Genomic DNA, 20,143 nt, shown 5'->3' on the forward strand with positions numbered 1-20,143 from the left:
CCAAATATAGGTAGGTTTCATTTTTTTATTGTTTTATTTTGAATAGGGCGAAAGGGGGGTGATTTCAACTTTTATATTTTTTTCATATTTTTTTAAACTTTTTTTTTTTTTTACTTTTGCCATGCTTCAATAGCTCTGTGGGAGGCTAGAAGCTGGCACAACTCGATTGGCTCAGCTAAATGGGAGCGATCATCAGATCGCTGCTATGTAGCTTAATAACAGGCTTGCTATGAGCGCCGACCACAGGGTAGCGCTCACAGCAGGCCGGCATCAGTAACCATAGAGGTCTCAAGGACCTCTATGGTTACTATGCAGACGCATCACTGACCCCCGATCATATGACGGGGGTCGGCGATGAGCTGATTTCCAGCCCGATGGCTGGAAGCCCCGGTTAAATGCCGCTGTCAGCGTTTGACAGCGGCGTTTAACTAGTTAATAGCGGCGGGTGAATCACGATTTCACCCGCCGCTATTGCGGGCTTATGTCAGCTGTTCAAAACAGCTGAAATGTCCCGGCTTTGAGGTGGGCTCACCGCCGGAGCCCACATCAAAGCAGGGGATCCGACCTCCACAGTAATAGTACGGCGGAGGTCGTGAAGGGGTTAAGAAACACTAAAAGAAATCAAGAACCAAAAATGTGGTAGTCAGTAATGGTTACTTTTTATAACCAAGCATAGGGAAAAAATTATGGAATCACTCAATTCTGAGGAAAAAATTATGGAATCATGAAAAACAAACAAACAGAAAAACATCACTAGTATTTTGTTGCACCACCTCTGGCTTTTATAACAGCTTGCAGTCTCTGAGGCATGGACTTAATGAGTGTCACACAGGAATCTTCATCAATCTGGCTCCAACGTTCTCTGATTGCTGTTGCCAGATCAGCTTTGCAGGTTGGATCCTTGTCATGGACCATTTTCTTCAACTTCCACCAAAGATTTTCAATTGGATTGAGATCCGCACTAATTGCAGGCCATGACATTGACCTTATGTGTCTTTTTTCAAGGAATGTTTTCACAATCTTTGCTCTATGGCAGGATGCATTCTCATCTTGAAAAATCATTTCATCATCCCCAAACATCCTTTCAATTGATGGGATAATAAAAGAGTCCAAAATATCAACATAAACTTGTGCATTTATTGAAGCTGTAATGACAGCCGACTCCCCAGTGTCTTTACCTGACATGCAGCCCCATATCATCAATGACTGTGGAAATTTGCATGTTCTCTTCAGACAGTCATCTTTATAAATCTCATTGGAACGGCACCAAACAAAAGTTCCAGCATCATCACCTTGCCCAATGCAGATTCGTGATTCATCACTGAATAGGACTTTCATCCAGTCATCCACAGTCCACGATTGCTTTTCCTTAGCCCATTGTAACCTTGTTTTTTTTTGTTTAGGTGTTAATGATGGCTTTCGTTTAACTTTTCTGTATGTAAATCCCATTTCCTTTAGGCGGTTTCTTACAGTTCGGTCACAGACGTTGATAGCAGTTTCCACCCATTCGTTCCTCATTTGTTTTGTTGTGCATTTCCTGTTTCGGAGACATATTGCTTTAAGTTTCTGGTCTTGATGCTTTGATGTCTTCCTTGGTCTACCAGTATGTTTGCCTTTAACAACCTTCCCATGTTTGCATTTGCTCCAGATTTTAGACACAGCTGACTGTGAACAACCATCATCTTTTGCAACATCTTGCGTGATGATTTACCCTCTTAACCCTGCTGTTCTGTTGGTCAAAAATGACCGACTTTGAACTTCAATATTCTTTAAAATATTCAAGATGCGGCTCTGAAACCCGTGGCCGACCGACCCATCCTCATTTAAGTCAATCAACCACAAGTTTCAGACGGCGGCAGAGCCGGGTTTTAACCTGCGAGACTCGGCCGTATTTCACGCAAGTGAGAAGGAGCCCTATTTGTGTGGTCTTAAAGTGTCAAGATGGGCAGGGAAATCTGTTCAGAAAAATTCTGATTTCTTATCCAGTACAAAATTGGAGGAGGTTGGTAACCCAGATAGTCCATGCCCTGTAGGCCTCCATCTACCTCACTGATGTGCTAGTTCTAATCCTGTCCATTTTCCCTTTTTTATTTTATTTCTGGATACAGGCGATAAACAAGAAGTGACAGCTGACATCTGTATCTCTGGAGTACGAATGGAAAATAAAATGACGTATCGGTAATTAACGTTCTGCCATACTGACAGCGGAAATGGAGACTGCCAATACAGATCACTGGTAAAGAGGAAAATGGCTGCTCTGTTGTGCAGAGTTCATCCACAATGGCTACTTATGCAGAGTACACCTTATCACACATGCGGAACACTGATGTGTATCCTGACCGGGGCTATGACATCACACACACACACACACACACACATCTCCAGCTGTGACGTATACACTGCTCAGACCTGGGCTATGACATCACACACATCTCCAGCTGTGACGTGTACACTGCTCAGACCTGGGCTATGACATCACACACATCTCCAGCTGTGACGTGTACACTGCTCAGACCTGGGCTATGACATCACACACATCTCCAGCTGTGACGTGTACACTGCTCAGACCGGGGCTATGACATCACACACACACACACACACATCTCCAGCTGTGACGTGTACACTGCTCAGACCTGGGCTATGACATCACAATCATCTCCAGCTGTGACGTGTACACTGCTCAGACCTGGGCTATGACATCACACACATCTCCAGCTGTGACGTGTACACTGCTCAGACCTGGGCTATGACATCACACACATCTCCAGCTGTGACGTGTACACTGCTCAGACCTGGGCTATGACATCACACACATCTCCAGCTGTGACGTGTACACTGCTCAGACCTGGGCTATGACATCACACACATCTCCAGCTGTGACGTGTACACTGCTCAGACCTGGGCTATGACATCACACACATCTCCAGCTGTGACGTGTACACTGCTCAGACCTGGGCTATGACATCACACACATCTCCAGCTGTGACGTGTACACTGCTCAGACCTGGGCTATGACATCACACACATCTCCAGCTGTGACGTGTACACTGCTCAGACCTGGGCTATGACATCACACACATCTCCAGCTGTGACGTGTACACTGCTCAGACCCGGGCTATGACATCACACACATCTCCAGCTGTGACGTATACACTGATCAGACCCGGGCTATGATATCACACACATCTCCAGCTGTGACGTATGCACTGATCAGACCTGGGCTATGACATCACACACATCTCCAGCTGTGACGTATACACTGATCAGACCTGGGCTATGACATCACACACATCTCCAGCTGTAACACGTACACTGCTCAGACCTGGGCTATGATATCACACACATCTCCAGCTGTGACGTATACACTGATCAGACCTGGGCTATGACATCACACACATCTCCAGCTGTAACACGTACACTGATCAGACCTGGGCTATGATATCACACACATCTCCAGCTGTGACACGTACACTGATCAGACCTGGGCTATGACATCACACACATCTCCAGCTGTGACGCGTACACTGATCAGACCTGGGCTATGACATCACACACATCTCCAGCTGTGACGCGTACACTGATCAGACCTGGGCTATGATATCACACACATCTCCAGCTGTGACGCGTACACTGCTCAGACCTGGGCTATGACATCACACACATCTCCAGCTGTGACACGTACACTGCTCAGACTTGGGCTATGACATCACACACATCTCCAGCTGTGACACGTACACTGCTCAGACTTGGGCTATGACATCACACACATCTCCAGCTGTGACACGTACACTGCTCAGACTTGGGCTATGACATCACACACATCTCCAGCTGTAAAACGTACACTGCTCAGACCTGGGCTATGACATCACACACATCTCCAGCTGTGACGCGTACACTGCTCAGACTTGGGCTATGACATCACACACATCTCCAGCTGTAACACGTACACTGATCAGACCTGGGCTATGACATCACACACATCTCCAGCTGTAAAACGTACACTGCTCAGACCTGGGCTATGACATCACACACATCTCCAGCTGTGACGCGTACACTGCTCAGACCTGGGCTATGACATCACACACATCTCCAGCTGTAACACGTACACTGATCAGACCTGGGCTATGATATCACACACATCTCCAGCTGTGACGTGTACACTGCTCAGATCTGGGCTATGACATCACACACATCTCCAGCTGTGACGTGTACACTGCTCATACTTGGGCTATGACATCACACACATCCTGAGCCATGACGTGTACACTGATCAGATATGGGCCATGACATCACACATGACGTCACACACAGCCTCAGCTATGGCGATGTACACGGAAATGCCGCGGAGCAGGAGCCTGCACCGCACACAGCCGCCGTAGCTGCCTCCTCACACACTGCAGGCCCCGGTCCATGGCTGTGTCCGGTCCGCAGGCCTCCGCCGTCCCCACAGAACCACTCCCGTGTATGCACAGCCAGGTGTACAGGGCGCGCCGCCGCTCACTCACCGCTCTGCTCCCCCAGGAACACCAGCTTGAATTTTCTCAGGGGGTTTCCAAACTCTCCGCCGCCGGTCGAGGTCATGACGATGCAGACGCCGAATCACCGACCTGGAGCAGAACCGACCAGAACCGAGGAGCGAGCACGCACAGCAAGCAGAGCGCGTCCGCTTCACGTGAGCGCGCGAGGGAGAGGCCGTGCGCGCTCCCGAGGAGGCCGCTGATCCGCCGCCATATTAGTATACCCAGGGGGAGGCCGGTGGACTCCTCCTCAGCCGTGCAGCCGCCTGTGTGCTCTGTGCTGGTGTATGTGCGTGTGCAGGGCATCTTTAGACACCTGGGAATCATTTTGAACGTTTTCCCTTTTTTTCCTTGAAAAATCGATAGCGTTTCTTCATTGTTGAATGCAGTTAAAAAAATGTCCGGAAAAAGTCCAGTAATAAAAGTCCCCTAAACACTGGAAAGACACTTAAAGGGACACTGTCACCTGAATTTGGAGGGAACAATCTTCAGCCATGGAGGCGGGGTTTTTGGGTTTTTGATTCACCCTTTCCTTACCCGCTGGCTGCATGCTGGCTGCAATATTGGATTGAAGTTCATTCTGTCCTCCGTAGTACACGCCTGTGCAAGGTGCAATCTTGCCTTGCGCAGGCGTGTACTATGGAGGACAGAGAATGAACTTCAATCCAATATTGCAGCCAGCATGCAGCCAGCGGGTAAGGAAAGGGTGAATCAAAAACCCCGCCTCCATGGCTGAAGATTGTTCTCTCCAAATTCAGGTGACAGTGTCCCTTTAACCACTGGTGGGTCACATACAAGAGCTCAGAAAAAAAATGTAGCTAAAAAAGACGGTTCGGACAAAAAAGATGGCATTTCCTAGCATCGCCCTCTTGAAAAACTTAGCTGCTTTGCTAGAACATGCCATCTTGAGCACATACCACAAGGTAAAAACAAGTGACTTAAGACAGAACATGTCTGAAGATAAGTCATTTTGACATACCACATGGAAAAGTTGCTGTGTTCACACATCTGGAGATTCAGTTTATTTTAGAACAGAGCTTCTCCAAGATCCTCATCAAAAATTTTTTTGAAAGCTCTTCCAGTTCCAAAACGTGAAGTACAAATCCCTTTTTTTGAAGAGGATGCTAAGGAAACCTGTCATAGGCGTAGTCAGGTCACAGTCCGGGGTCAGAATTCCAGGAAGGTAGCAGGTCAATACAAAAGGGCTAGTCAAAGGCAAATCCAAGATCCGACAACAAACATCAGAATACTAAAACTTAAAGCACAGAGCAGAGCTACAACTGACAGAGATTATAGCAAGACAGCTAGCTAAATAGCTTGGAAATCACTATGAGCAATAGGAACCCCAGCACAACCGGCCCTGATTGGGCAACTGGACTGTCACGACCCTAACAGCTCAGCACGCCAAAGCCTCAGATTGGACTGCTGAGCTGTCTATCATAATAGTGACAGCTCAGCACCCCTTGCAGCAGATTAGATGACTGATCTGCCACTCACCACACTAAGTGGAGGAATCTTGATAATACCCCCTCTTCTAGTGGGGGTCTCCAGACCCCAGATTATCCCAGGCAGAGGCGTAGCTAGAGCTTTTGCCGCCCGGGGCTGTTCCCGAGTTTGGCGCCCCCCTCTTTCCCCCCCCGGCTCAATACACACAAAGGTTACCAAAAATGGTTTTCCTGTTTTGTAGAACTTAAACTGGGCCTAATGGTGTCACCCCCACATGCCACACCTGTGACTTAATACCACCACACCATGACCAGACCACATAGTGACCGAATAATACTACATACAAGGGACAAATACCACCGCACCATTTCCAGACCACATATTACCACCACATAGTGACTGAATACTACAATACTGATCAGTAAAAAAAAAAACCACAATACTATCACCATAAGTGCCAGTATTCACAGGAGATCTGTACTTAGTATGCAGTGTCTGTGTAGAGGTAATACAGAGATCACTGGTGACATTATACACAGGACCTCTATATAGTATACAGTGTATAGTGTCAGTGTATAGGTAACACTGACTCACCAGTGACGTCTCTAGGTGAAGTCCTTCATCTTTCATCCAGCACAGACCGCCATCATTCCTTCCAGCCAGGACTCGTTTCTGCAGGAAATAACACAGTTATCTCGAGCTCCGCTTGCAGAACACATTACTTAATTTTTCACAACTTCTACATTACATCACATGAAGAAAAAAAGGTGATATAGTGTCACTCTGCACAGTAACAGGACCGCCCCCCATTTAAAACAGTATACTCAAAAAATAAAATAAATACATCACTGCAGTAATAATATCCCTTAATTATCCCCTATGGTAACACTATTCCCCACCCTGGCCCCGTTTATCTTATTCCTGGCTCCAGCCATATGTTCTCGCATCCTGCCCTCATGAGTATCCATTCTACCCCATATGATCTCCCCATCCTGCCCCACCAGCCTCCATCGTATCCGTCCTGCCCCATGATCCAATCCTGCCCCGTGTCTCCAATCATGCCCCGTATCTACATTCTTCCCATGCCTCAAGTCCTGCCCCCAGTGTGTCCAGCATATTACCCCCATGTTGTCCAGCAATCTGCCCCAGTGTGTCCAGCATATTACCCCCATGTTGTCCAGCAATCTGCCCCAGTGTGTCCAGCATATTACCCCCAGTGTGTCCAGCAATCTGCCCCAGTATGTCCAGCACTGCCCCCAGTGTGTCCAGCAATCTGCCCCAGTGTCCAGCCTTTCCCCAGTGTGTCCAGCAGTCTGCCCCAGCTTGTCCGGCATATTACCCCCAGTGTCCAGCATTGCCCCAGTGTGTCCAGCATATTACCCCCAGTGTGTCCAGCAATCTGCCCCAGTGTCCAGCATTGCCCCAGTGTGTCCAGAAGTCTGCCCCAGGGTCTCCAGCATTGCCTCAATGTGTCCAGAAATCTGCCCCAGGGTCTCCAGTATTGCCCCAGTGTGTCCAGCAATCTGCCCCATGGTCTCCTGTATTGCCCCAGTGTGTCCAGCATTCTGCCCCATGGTCTCCAGTATTGCCCCGGTGTGTCCAGCAATCTGCCCCATGGTCTCCTGTATTGCCCCAGTGTGTCCAGCATTCTGCCCATGGTCTCCAGTATTGCCCCGGTGTGTCCAGCAATCTGCCCCATGGTCTCCAGTATTGCCCCGGTGTGTCCAGCAATCTGCCCCATGGTCTCCAGTATTGCCCCAGTATGTCCAGAAGTCTGCCCCAGGGTCTCCAGCATTGCCTCAATGTGTCCTGAAATCTGCCCCATGGTCTCCAGTATTCAGTGTGTCCAGCAATCTGCCCCATAGTCTCCTGTATTGCCCCAGTGTGTCCAGCATTCTGCCCCATGGTCTCCAGTATTTCCCCAGTGTGTCCAGCATTCTGCCCCATGGTCTCCAGTATTGCCCCAGTGTGTCCAGCAATCTGCCCCATGGTCTCCAGTATTGCCCCAGTGTGTCCAGCAATCTGCCCCATAGTCTCCTGTATTGCCCCAGTGTGTCCAGCAATCTGCCCCATGGTCTCCTGTATTGCCCCAGTGTGTCCAGAAATCTGCCCCATGGTCTCCTGTATTGCCCCAGTGTGTCCAGCATTCTGCCACATGGTCTCCTGTATTGCCCCAGTGTGTCCAGCATTCTGCCCCATGGTCTCCAGTATTGCCCCAGTGTGTCCAGCAATCTGCTCCATGGGCTCCTGTATTGCCCCAGTGTGTCCAGCAATCTGCCCCATGGTCTCCTGTATTGCCCCAGTGTGTCCAGCAATCTGCCCCATAGTCTCCTGTACTGCCCCAGTGTGTCCAGCATTCTGCCCCATGGTCTCCAGTACTGCCCCAGTGTGTCCAGCAATCTGCCCCATGGTCTACAGTATTGCCCCAGTGTGTCCAGCATTGCCCCAGCCCCAGACAGTCAGACATAAAGAAAAAAAAAAAAAAGTAAAATCCTCACCTCTCCCGTTCCTAGCGCAGGTCCGGTGCAGCCAGTCAGCGTCTCTCCGGCTCTGCGACGCTCAGGACAGAGAGGCAGAGCGGCGCGCACAGTAGTGACGTCATCGCGCCCTCTGCCCTGAGACGTCGCAGAGTCAGAGGACGCTGAAGCCGCAGGAACCAGGAGAGGTGAGTATTAGAGCGGGGGGCGGGGGCGGGGCCCGGTGGTGGGGGGAGCTGGCCCTGGTCGTGGCGGCGAAGATTTAAAGGGGCGTCTTTTTTTTTTTCTTCTTCTCCTGCAGCGCCGGCCGCCCCCCGCATTGTGCCGCCCGGGGCGGACCGCCCCCCCGCACCCCCTTCCTACGCCACTGATCCCAGGAAACCTAGAATAGAAAGCTCTGACCAGGTGATTGGCTTTCACAGCTCAGGCTGTAACCCAGGACCTCTCCTCTGGTCCATATCCCTTTCAATGGATGAGATACTGAAGGGAATTACAGACTTTCCAAGAATCCGCATTTTTTGTACCTCATACTCTAATCTGTCATTGACAGAAACTGGAGGATATGAGGATGAGGGAGATATAATCAAAGGGACAAAGTTCTTTAACACAGATTTATGGAAGACATTAGGGATGGAAGAAGCTTTAACCTAAAATCCACTCGATTGACCACTTCCAGAATCTCATAGGGACCAATGAACTTTGGACCCAACTTCTTTGATAGTACTTTAAGTTTAATATCTTTGTATGACAGCCAAACCTTCTCACTCACTTTAAAGACAGGTGTTACGACCGCCGCACATACTTACCCGGCTTCTCTCATCCCTCGGCGCACTAGCGATCCTGTCCCGCGCCGCTCTGCTTCCTCCTTCGCCGGCTCACGGCGTCCGGTCTCACTGCGCATGCGCGGTCGCGTCTCCTCCATCGCAGAGCCTTCTGGGAGGTCGCGACCCGGTGGCTCCGCCACCAACATGGCGGCGCCCATCGGGTATTTCTTCCCGGCGTCTTCCTAGGTAAGACGCCTTTGCTTTGTAGGTGCACTGTCTGCCGTCAGTGTCCCTATGTCCTAGGCTCCCCTATTCTGATATCTCTTCCCTGCTCAGTGTTCGCTTTGTTTCAGTGCTGTGTCCTGCCTAGTTCCGTGTTCCTGCTGTGTCCTGCCAAGTTCCGTGTTCCTGCTGTGTCCTGCCAAGTTCCGTGTTCCTGCTGTGTCCTGCCTAGTTCCGTGTTCCTGCTGTGTCCTGCCAAGTTCCGTGTACCTGCTGTGCCCTGCCGAGTTTCGTGTTCCTGCTGTCTCCCGCCAAGTTCCGTCTTCCTGCTGTGTGTCCTACCCAGTTCCGTGTTCCTGCCGTCTCCTGCCAAGTCCTGTGGTCCTGCCGTGTTTTACATAGTCTGTGTTCCTGTCATCTTCAGTTAAGTCCTGTTTTCCTTTTATGCCCCGCCACTCTAATAGCTCTGTAGTCTCCATCTATCTTGGGTCGTCCCTTTGGCTCTAGCTGTTGTGTCTCCATTCCCCTGAGGTCCTGCTCCTAACGCTCCCTGTATAGGGGGTGATTCCATCTGGTCCGCTCGACCCCGGGGGCTCTAGAGTCACGACCCAGAGGGTCCACTCTCGGATTTCTGTCCGAATCCCTACAACAGGTGTTATGTGTCGAGTTCCTGCCGCTGCACAGGGGGAATCTCGAACCATGTCTGCTGCGGTCTCCTATTCTCCTCCAGCCACAGTGGAACCTGCTCAGCAGAGACATCAATGCCAGTGTCTGGCTCAGGCAGATACTGTGCGCTTGGTTACTGCTGCCTTTCCAGGCTCAGCCATTGTAGCCAGCACTGATCAGTGGTGAGCAGACGTTCTAGGGACTGTCCTGCTTTTCCCCTACTGGGCATGCCCACGGGTCGACCTCTTATTGGAGGTCGGGGGTCACATGCTCAGGTACTGTAGCGGCTCCTATTGGATCACTAGGAAGGTCCTGGAGAGCTACAACTCATTCCCATCCCTAGTGTTGTTGCCTGCTCGCGAATGGTGGAACTACCTAGTGCCTGACAGTGCTAACCTGCACATTTAGCACAAGTTACTGTAACTAATTAGCAGCGACCGCCAGTGTGGCACCATGCGCGTATAGTGCGCTTTCCTGGCCCAAGTTTCGGTGGTTAGTGGCATCCGCCAGAGCAGCGCTGCACGCACTCCTGTGCAGTTAATTGTAAAGTTCAGATTAACCCCTTCATGACCTTGGGATTTTCCGTTTTTGCATTCTCGTTTTTCGCTCCCCTCCTTCCCAGAACCATAACTTTTTTATTTTTCCTTCAATATGGCCATGTGAGAGCTTATTTTTTGCGAAACGAGTTGTACTTTTGAATGACATCATTGGTTTTACCATGTCGTATACTAGAAAACGGGGAAAAAATTCCAAGTGCGGTGAAATTGCAAAAAAGTGCAATCCCACACTTGTTTTTTGTTTGGCTTTTTTTTACTAGGTTCACTAAATGCTAAAACTGGCCAGTAATTATGATTCTCCAGGTCATTATGAGTTCATAGACACTTAACATGTCTAGGTTCTCTTTTATCTAAGTGATGAAAAAAAATTCCAAACTTTGTAAAAAAAAATGCACCATTTTTCGATACCCGTAGCATCTCCATTTTTCGTGATCTGGGGTCGGGTGAGGGCCTATTTTTTGCGTGCCAAGCTGACGTTTTTATTGATACCACTTTTGTGCAGATACGTTTTTTTGATCGCCCGTTATTGCATTTTAATTCAATGTCGCAGCGACCAAGAAACGTAATTCTGGCGTTTCGAATTTTTTTCTCGCTACGCTGTTTAGCAATCAGGTTAATGCTTTTTTTATTGATAGATTGGGCGGTTCTGAACGCGGTGATACTAAATATGTGTAGGTTTGATTTTTTTTTATTGTTTTATTTTTTATGGGGCGAAAGGGGGGTGATTAAACGTTTATTTTTATTTATTTTTTTTTCGCATTTTTTTTAAACTTTTTTTTTTACTTTTGCCATGCTTCAATAGCCTCCATGGGAGGATAGAAGCTGGCACATCAGATCGCTGCTATGTAGCTGAATTGCAGGATTCACCACAGGGTGGCGCTCACAGCAAACCGGCATCAATAACCATAGAGGTCTCAAAGACCTCTATAGTTACTATGCAGACGCATCGCTGACCCCCGATCATGTGACGGGGGTCGGCGATGCGCTCATTTTCGGCCCGATGGCCGGAAGCCCCGATTAAATGCCGCTGTCATCGTTTGACAGCGGCATTTAACTAGTTAATAGCGGCGGGTGGATCGCGATTCCACCCGTTGCTATTGCAGGCACATGTCAGCTGTTCAAAACAGCTGACATGTCCCGGCTGTGATGCGGGCTCACAGCCGGAGCCCGCATCAAAGCGGGGGTTCTGACCTCGGACGTACTATCCCGTCCAAGGTCAGAAAGGGGTTAATCTCTGTCACCCCAATAGCGGTGTTGATCGCAAGTGTGTCAAGAGGAACTCTTTCCCAGAGTCTTGGGTCAGAGTTCTGTGACTCTTTGCTTGCACTCTTTGTGCGGTACCGCGGCCCTGCGACGTAACAGGGTTCGCTTCCTTCATACCGGGTGAAGCTAACCCGTGTGTGTACTCACATTATACCGCCATATAGTCCGTCATTACCAAGCAGCAGTTGTCTTAGCTGCACGGTGGACCCTGGACTGCGAACGCACCTTATTTCATCTCTAATTATTATTTGGTGCGTTCCGCCAGTCCTAACAACGGGAGCCATCGAACAATCAGCATTCTGTTTTTGGCAAATCTGAAGGGCGCTAATATTGTTTTAAATCTCCCTTCAGACATCCCCCAATTTCTGTATAGCAACCTTCATCCCAGGACATTCAGATTTTATCCTAGAAAATTCACCAAAATGGGATGAAAAAAATCATAATTAGAAAGAAATGGTGGGGGTTCTAGTAGACTGATTGACCCGATTGTTAAAGGCGACTCAGCAAGAGGTAAAAATGAAGAGTGACCAATCCTTCTACTGAGCTGAAACAAAACATCTTAAAATTTGCTCCAAACATTGATTTGTCCTTTCTGTCTGACCATTGGTTCCAGGGTTGTAGGCAGAGAAAAATAACAAATCGATCCCCAGTTTCTTATAAAAAAGCTCTCCAGAATTTAGAGACAAATTGTACTCCTCTATCAGACACAATGTTAAGAGGAATTCCATGCAATCTTACACACCACATGACGACCTGGCAAGTGTCTCAGCATTAGATATCCCTGATAAAGGAAAATGACAAAATGAGCCTGTTTATTGAAACGGTCGTCCACCACCACACAAATAAAAGTTTTCCCACAAGATAGAGGCAAAGCTATGATGAAATCCATGGATAGATAAGTCCATGGTCTTGCTGGAGTTGGCAATGGAGCAAATTCCCCGGCCGGCCTGTTATGTCAGACTATAGCGTGTGCGCAAACTTCACAAGCGCATACAAAATCATTAATATCATTAATCGTATAGATGACCATCAAAAAAGCCTAGAATTAGTTTTCCATGTAGCCGTGACCCCAGGATGACAACTCAAGACAAAATTATGAAATTTCTGCAACAGATGTAATTTTAGGCACAAAGGACAAATATTTAGGACTTTTGGTGTGGCGGAAGGAGCCAATGACTGGACTTTAGAAATTTCAGTTTCCAACTCCAAGGATACCACAAAAACTGCAATGTTCTTATGGAGGATGGAAGTTCTGGAGGAGAAGCTGAATTAAGTCTGCTTGATAATGTATCAGTCCTCACATTCTTGGACCCTGGCCTAATTGTGATAGAGAAATTAAATCAAGAGAAAAATAAATACCATCTGGCCTGTCTAGGAGTTAGCTGTTTAGCTGATTCACTATATGCTAAATTCTTATGATCAGTGACCAGAGTGATTTGATAAACTGCCCCCTCCAAAAATGTCTCCATTTCTCAAACACTAATTTAACAGCAAGTAACTCATGATTACCAACATAGTAATTTATTTCAGCAGATGTAATTTTTTTCCAAGAAAAAAGCACATGGCCGCAAATTGGTCAGAGTTTTGGAACACTGAGAGAAAACGGTCCCACCCCGACGTCCGAAGCATCCACCTCAACAATGAATGGTTCTTGGAGATCAGGTTGGATTTGAACAGGAGGAAAAAATTCACTGAAAAAAAGGACTACAAAATTAAATAAAAACATTGCTGAAAGCAAGAAAAAGCAGCCATACTTGCAATACCATGTCCAGACACAAATGCACAAACAGGATACTGCATGTCCCCATGATAAAGGCAGGGGTAGCACAGGTGCAAATTAGTAAAAACAACCTCTTACTTACCCACCAAGCATCTGTGTTGTGGCTGCCTAGTATTCTAACTGCACACAGGTCTGCATAGGGTGTAATTCACAGCTTTTTCTCTCTTTTGGGTTATTTTTTAGAACAGGAGCAGACATTAAACACTATTACACGTAAGGTAAGTAGTAGGTTTCACACCACACCTTAAGATCTGCCCCTTACATGTAAGGTCAGTAGTAGGTTTCACAATCTGAGAAAAAACACTAATGAATTTCCAATAATAGATGTCGAATCCTAAAAAAAGCTTTCAGGTCACTAGGTTGAACCCAATCTATTATGGCCTACACCTTCCCAGGGTTCATCTTAAACCAATCAGCTGATAAAATGATCCTCAGGAGTGAAATTTCCTGAACAGAAAAAAATAGCAATTTTAGCAACCAAGTAATTCTCCCTCAACCTTTGTAGTACGACACAAAAATATATTCTTTTTGAGAATCCAAATCGCGAGAAAAAAAATCTAAATATTACCAAAGTAAATCACAACAAATCTCCCAATGCAATCAGAAACACTGTAATTCATAAAGTTTTGAAATACTGCTGGTGCATTAGTTAACCGAAATGGCATGACAAGGTTTTCGAATAAATCCTCAGATGTTAAAAACACCATTTTCCACTCATCACCCTTCTTGGTGCGTAACAAATTTTAAGCCCCTCTAAGGTCAAGTTTAGAAAACCACTTTGCCCCCATCAGCTGATTATATAGGTCAGGGTAAGTGGAAAGGGGTATTGTTAACTGTAATTTTGTTCTGTTCTCGGAAATTGAGGCAAGGACGGAGGCCACCATCTTTCTTCTATACAAAAAAATCCTGCAGCTACAGTGTAGAAGGACGGACGGATATTACCCTTCAGGCGCAGACAAAATGCAAAGGCGAGCTTTAGGTGATTTGACATTAGGGGCAAGATCAATAGCGCAATCATAAGGACGATGGGGAGGTAATGTCTCCACCTCTCTTTCTGAAAACACATCTTCAAAATCTTTCAGGTACCCCAGCAGAACTTCCAGACTAGTGGAGCATATTTGTGCAGAACTGAGATATTTTTTATGACAGTTAAGGCTTCAATTAAGGCTATGTTCACACGTTCCTGATTTCCCTCCTTTTTTTTCAGGACTAAAAACCGCAGCTCTTGGCAGAAAACGCAGGTCCTTTTTTTGGTGCTTTTTTGGTGCGTTTTTTGATGCGTTTTTTATGCGTTTTTTTGATGCCTTTTTTTATGCAGTTTTCTATGCAGAGTCTGTGTGTTTTCTAGGAACTTTTTTAGGGTTAAAATGGCTGAAAATACCCTAACCCTACCCCTAACCCTAACCCTACCCCTAACCCTACCCCTAACCCTACCCCTAACCCTACCCCTAACCCTATTCTAACCTTAGTGGAAAAAAAAAATTCTTAATTTTTTTATTGTCCCTACCTATAGGGGTGACAAAGGGGGGGGGGGTCATTTACTATTTTTTTTATTTTGATCACTGAGATAGGTTATATCTCAGTGATCAAAATGCACTTTGGAACGAATCTGCCGGCCGGCAGATTCGGCGGGCGCACTGCGCATGCGCCCGCCATTTTGCAAGATGGCGGCGCCCAGGGAGAAGATGGCCGGACGGACACCGGGAGGCTGGGTAAGTATAAGGGGGGGAGATGAGGGCACGGGGGGGGGGGCGTCGGAGCACGGGGGGTGGCATCGGAGCATGGGGGGGTGGGATTGGGGCACGGGGGGCAGCCACACTGCAGCGGTTCTGCACCACAAACCGCAGTAAAACCCGCAGATATATTTTTCATCTGCGGGTTTTACTGCAGGTTTGACCTCACAATGGAGGTCAATGGGTGCAGAACCGCTGCAGTTCCGCAAAAAGAAGTGACATGGTACTTCTTTTTTACCGCGGCTATTCAGCGCGGCTTTTTTCGCGATTTTCCGCAATGTGGGCACAGCAGTTCCTGTTTTCCATAGGGTACATTGTAATGTACCCTGCATGGAAAACAGCTGCGGACCCGCAGCGGGAAAATCGCGGCGATTCCGCATGAAAAAAAGGATGGTGTGAACATGGCCTAACTTTTTCTGACACCAATCAATAACAGGATTATTATTATTATTATTATTTATTATTATAGCGCCATTTATTCCATGGCACTTTACATGTGAGGAAGGGTATACATAATAAAAACAGGTACAATAATCTTGAACAATACAAGTCACAACTGGTACAGGAGGAGAGAATACCCTGCCCGCGAGGGCTCACAATCCTCTGAATATGCAGCGATGGAAGCCCCAGAACTGCCCCAGAACTACCCCTGGAGGTAAATCCAAGACAAAACAGGAATGGATTCAGAGAGAAATGCTCTCACTTGAAGCGTGAACTCCACCGTTACCAGTTTAATAAAGTTCTGATGCAGGGGTGTTTTGTCAATTGTCAAAAATTGTATGGATTTTTCCAGACTAACTGTCCTAAATCCTCTTTTCACAACCAGTCCTCAATCAATAAAGTTGACATCAGATCCGCAGTCAACAAAGCCAATGCTGGCAATACCTGGTTCTTGAAGGACATAACCGTATTAAACAGGTCTTTATCTGAGGAGAAAAAAGGTATCTGGAAGTCTGGGTAACCCCTTTGACAATCAAGCAGACTTAGGTGTTTTTCCAATGGCTTGCCCACTTGAGGGCAAGTTAGTCATTTAAAAAATATCCTGCAAGACCATGGTATAGAAAGATATCAAAAGACTGACTGGCACATTCAAACAGAAAACAGGTGTGAATGAATGCTTACTAAGAGTAGGCATCTTCATGTATAACCAGCCAATAAAGTAGCACTCTGTAGCGCTATAGCATGCAAACATGAAATATATGAAATTTGAATTGCAATACTTAGCGCATAAATTGACCAAATCATGTGTACCCAGCAGCCACGATAAGGCGATTCTCGTTGCTAGGAACCTGCCTAATGTGAATCCTCTATTAGGCTAAAGCCTACATTTATATGGGATGGTAGGATCCTGCTGTAATTAAAAATGCATGAGGCTGAGGGGTGGCATGCTCAGTCAGAGAGCCTATGTATACAAATATCAAAAGACTGACAGGCATATCCAAACATTATTCAAAATTTCAAAAGACTACAGTCCCGAGTACCGCCCCAAACAGCACATCTATTTTATACAATCTAAAAGGTATGACACACCTCCACCATTAAAAATACCAAAGCAATACATACTTAAAAAGGCTATGCAATCATATTTACAAAGTAGTATTTTTATTACGGATAGTGAAGCATAGGATAAAATATACACATATTTTATGCTATGCTTCCTGTGGGTTGCCCACTGCCAAAACTTCTGTAATTTTACCCACAGATGGGCATAGGCTTCCTTATCATGGATATAGCCATGGATTTTGTGAAACCCAGATTATATAGAAATGGCATGGAAAATATTGTACTTTCATTGACGTGTAAGGGTTTCTGACATGGAGCTGTTTAGTCTGCCTATGAAGCAAAGTTTACACTTCCACAACTGTCAGATACTTGTTAATTATGCTAAGTACATACTTCATGTCTGCTCTCCATCAGATAACCTGCTTTAATTTCCTGTTCCTAGCAAGGAGGAGGAGGAGGGGGGCTAGAGGTAGCCAGAAAGAGATTCAAAGCCCCCAGCCTTTGATCTTTAATTATAACTCAACTTGTCTTTTCAGACTTCCCGATAGGTGTTCGATTAGTTTCAGATCAGGAGACATACTTGGCCACTGAATCACTTTCACCCTATGCATGCATTTTTCATTGTACTCCTTTGTTACGTCAATTTTGAAGCCAGTGAGTTCCAAAAACATTTATCTTGGTTTCATCACTCCAGAGTCCTAGCAACCTTCATATTTTTCGTCATGGACTCTGGCAAATTGTAGGCAGGCTTTTTTGCTCAAGAGCTTTAGGAGAGGCCTCCTTCATGGATGGCACCCTTGCATGTCATTCCTCTGCAGTGTACTCTGTATTATGTTATGGGAAACACTCACCCAATTTTTACTTTCTACTTCTTTAGCTAACTGCAGTGAATTTGAATGTCAATTCTTTTCAACCCTTCTCATAAGAAGATGCTCTTGTTTACGTGTTAACTCCTGTGGTCAGTCTGGATATCTCTGTGAGATGACTGTAGTTCTATGTTTGTTATCACTTTTGCTACAGTATTCTGACTGATAAGTAAAGCTTTCTGATCTTCTTGTAGCCTTCACCTTTTTCGTGTAAAGAAATAATTTTCTTTCTCAGGTCGTGTGACATTTCTCTTCCATGTGGTGCCATTGCTGACAACATGAAATGGGAAGGGGTTTTCTTAGTTAAGTAGCATCCTTTTATAGTCAACTGTCTGCTGGTCACCTATTTAATGAACAATTAGACTTACCTGTCATTGAATTCTTGTTAATTAGAATTTTGGAGTCTAAACTTTAGCTTTGCTCCTAAGACTTTCCCTGGATCGTAATCATTTTTGCAACATGATCTTGAATGAATTTGTTATTAAAATTATTTTTTGGAGTGTGTAAGAATAACAAACCTTGCTTTCGCTCACATTTGTGGGAGTATTTTGTAGTGTGGTATCTTATAGAAAATGTTGATTCTAAAAGGAAGCTAAACGTTCTCTGACAAATGTGTTGGAGTGTACTCATTTATGTTGAGCACTGTACATATAAAGACCATTAAGTAGCTTGGGTAGATTCCCGGTAAGTGCCGGTAGGTGAGTTTAGCTTTGTTTTTTTTAATACACCAAGACACTGGTATAATTTTAATTTTGCCCAGAGAATCCTGTTATCAACCATATTTTGCTGAATGAATGGAGAAAATACGGTAGGTACTAAAATTTATTTTAACAAGTGCATAGATCCGTTCTGTATATATACAGTGGGGAAAAAGTATTTAGTCAGCCACCAATTGTGCAAGTTCTCCCACTTAAAAAGATCAGCGGGGCCTGTAATTAACATCATAGTTAGACCACAACTATGAGAGTCAAAATGAGGAAACAAATCCAGAAAATCACCTTGTCTGATTTGGCAAGATTTATTTTGCAAATTATGTTGGAAAATACGTATTTGGCCACCTAACCACATGCAAGATTTCTGTCTCTCACAGACCTGTAACTAATTCTTTAAGAGGCTCCTCTGTCCTCCACTCATTACCTGTAGTAATGGCACCTGTTTGAGCTTGTTATCAGTATAAAAGACACCTGTCCACAACCTCAAACAGTCACACTCCAATCTCCACTATGGTGAAGACCAAAGAGCTGTCGAAGGGCACCATAAATAACATTGTAGCCCTGCACCAAGCTGGGAAGACTGAATCTGCAATAGGCAAGCAGCTTGGTGTGATGAAATCAACTGTGGGAGCAATAATAAGAAAATGGAAGACATGCAAGACCACTGATAATCTAATTTCCTATCACTAATTAGCAAATATTAGCAAATTAGCAGTTCTTCAAATATTAATTTGAAGAACTGGTAGAGCTGATAAATTGAATTGGGTGAGTAAATAAGTCATTTACACTGAGTTTTGCCCCATCTTCCATTTTTTGGGGAATTATATAATCGGGATCCAGCCAGCAAAGCTGTTCTCAGGGACTTGTCTGAAACAGAGCTTCCACTTTGAGGGATGACATCTCAAAAGCTGTAAACAAAGGGCTAAGAGGAGAGATATACTGCAGGAGGGCTGTATATAGGGGCTGAAAGGAAAAAATATATTGCCAAATGGAGCCGTATACATGGGGCTGAGATGAGAGATATACTGCAGGAGAGGGCAGAAATTAACAATGTATGGCAGCATGGAGCTTTGTATAGAAAGGCTGGGAGGATAAACTGCAAGATGAGTTGTATACAGTTAGTTGAGATGAGAGATATACTGCAGGAGGGGCCTTTGTATATAGTGGGCTTAGAGGAAAGATATACTGGAGGAGGGAGCTTTGTATGCAGGGCACTGAGAGGAGAGATGTACTGCGGGAGATGGCTCTGTATACAGGAGACAGAAAAGATGATATACTGCAGAATAGGGCTCTGTATATGGGGACTGAGTTTAGTTGAGCAGTGTTTGTAGCCTGGTGCTGAGAAAAACTGCAAATGCCGTGCTGTTAATAGCAGAAAATTATCTTCTCCCATATGTATCAATTGAGCGGAATTTGCAGTTTCTTAAAACTGACCTGTCTGCAGCAGGCAACAGACAAAGCTGTACACTGGTGTTGTGGAAGATTTCTGGAGAGTTCTGCTAAAACCAGCTATTGATGTCAACCACACAGGCAGCTATACTGATGCAGATGGCAGAAGATATAATTGGTCAGGCAGCGTACTGTGCAGGAGCAGCGAGTGCACAAAGGCATAAAGTGAATTCTACACTTAAATTAG

General features: G+C 45.9%; 1 protein-coding gene across 2 annotated transcripts in view; it reads right to left on the bottom strand.

Moving 5' to 3' along the window:
• The window catches only part of RAB41 (RAB41, member RAS oncogene family), a 44,613-nt gene extending 39,797 nt beyond the window's left edge, over positions 1-4,816 (bottom strand). The window contains exon 1 of one of the 2 annotated variants that reach the window (XM_069747319.1): positions 4,506-4,816. In XM_069747319.1, coding sequence (XP_069603420.1) covers positions 4,506-4,581 — 76 coding nt within the window. In that variant the 5' untranslated portion in view covers positions 4,582-4,816. The remainder of the gene's footprint in view (positions 1-4,505) is intronic. The other variant, XM_069747318.1, reaches the window with a different exon arrangement.
• Between the last annotated feature and the right edge of the window lie 15,327 nt (positions 4,817-20,143).

Source organism: Ranitomeya imitator, chromosome 2 (assembly GCF_032444005.1).
Source record: "Ranitomeya imitator isolate aRanImi1 chromosome 2, aRanImi1.pri, whole genome shotgun sequence".
Classification (NCBI taxonomy): domain Eukaryota; kingdom Metazoa; phylum Chordata; class Amphibia; order Anura; family Dendrobatidae; genus Ranitomeya; species Ranitomeya imitator.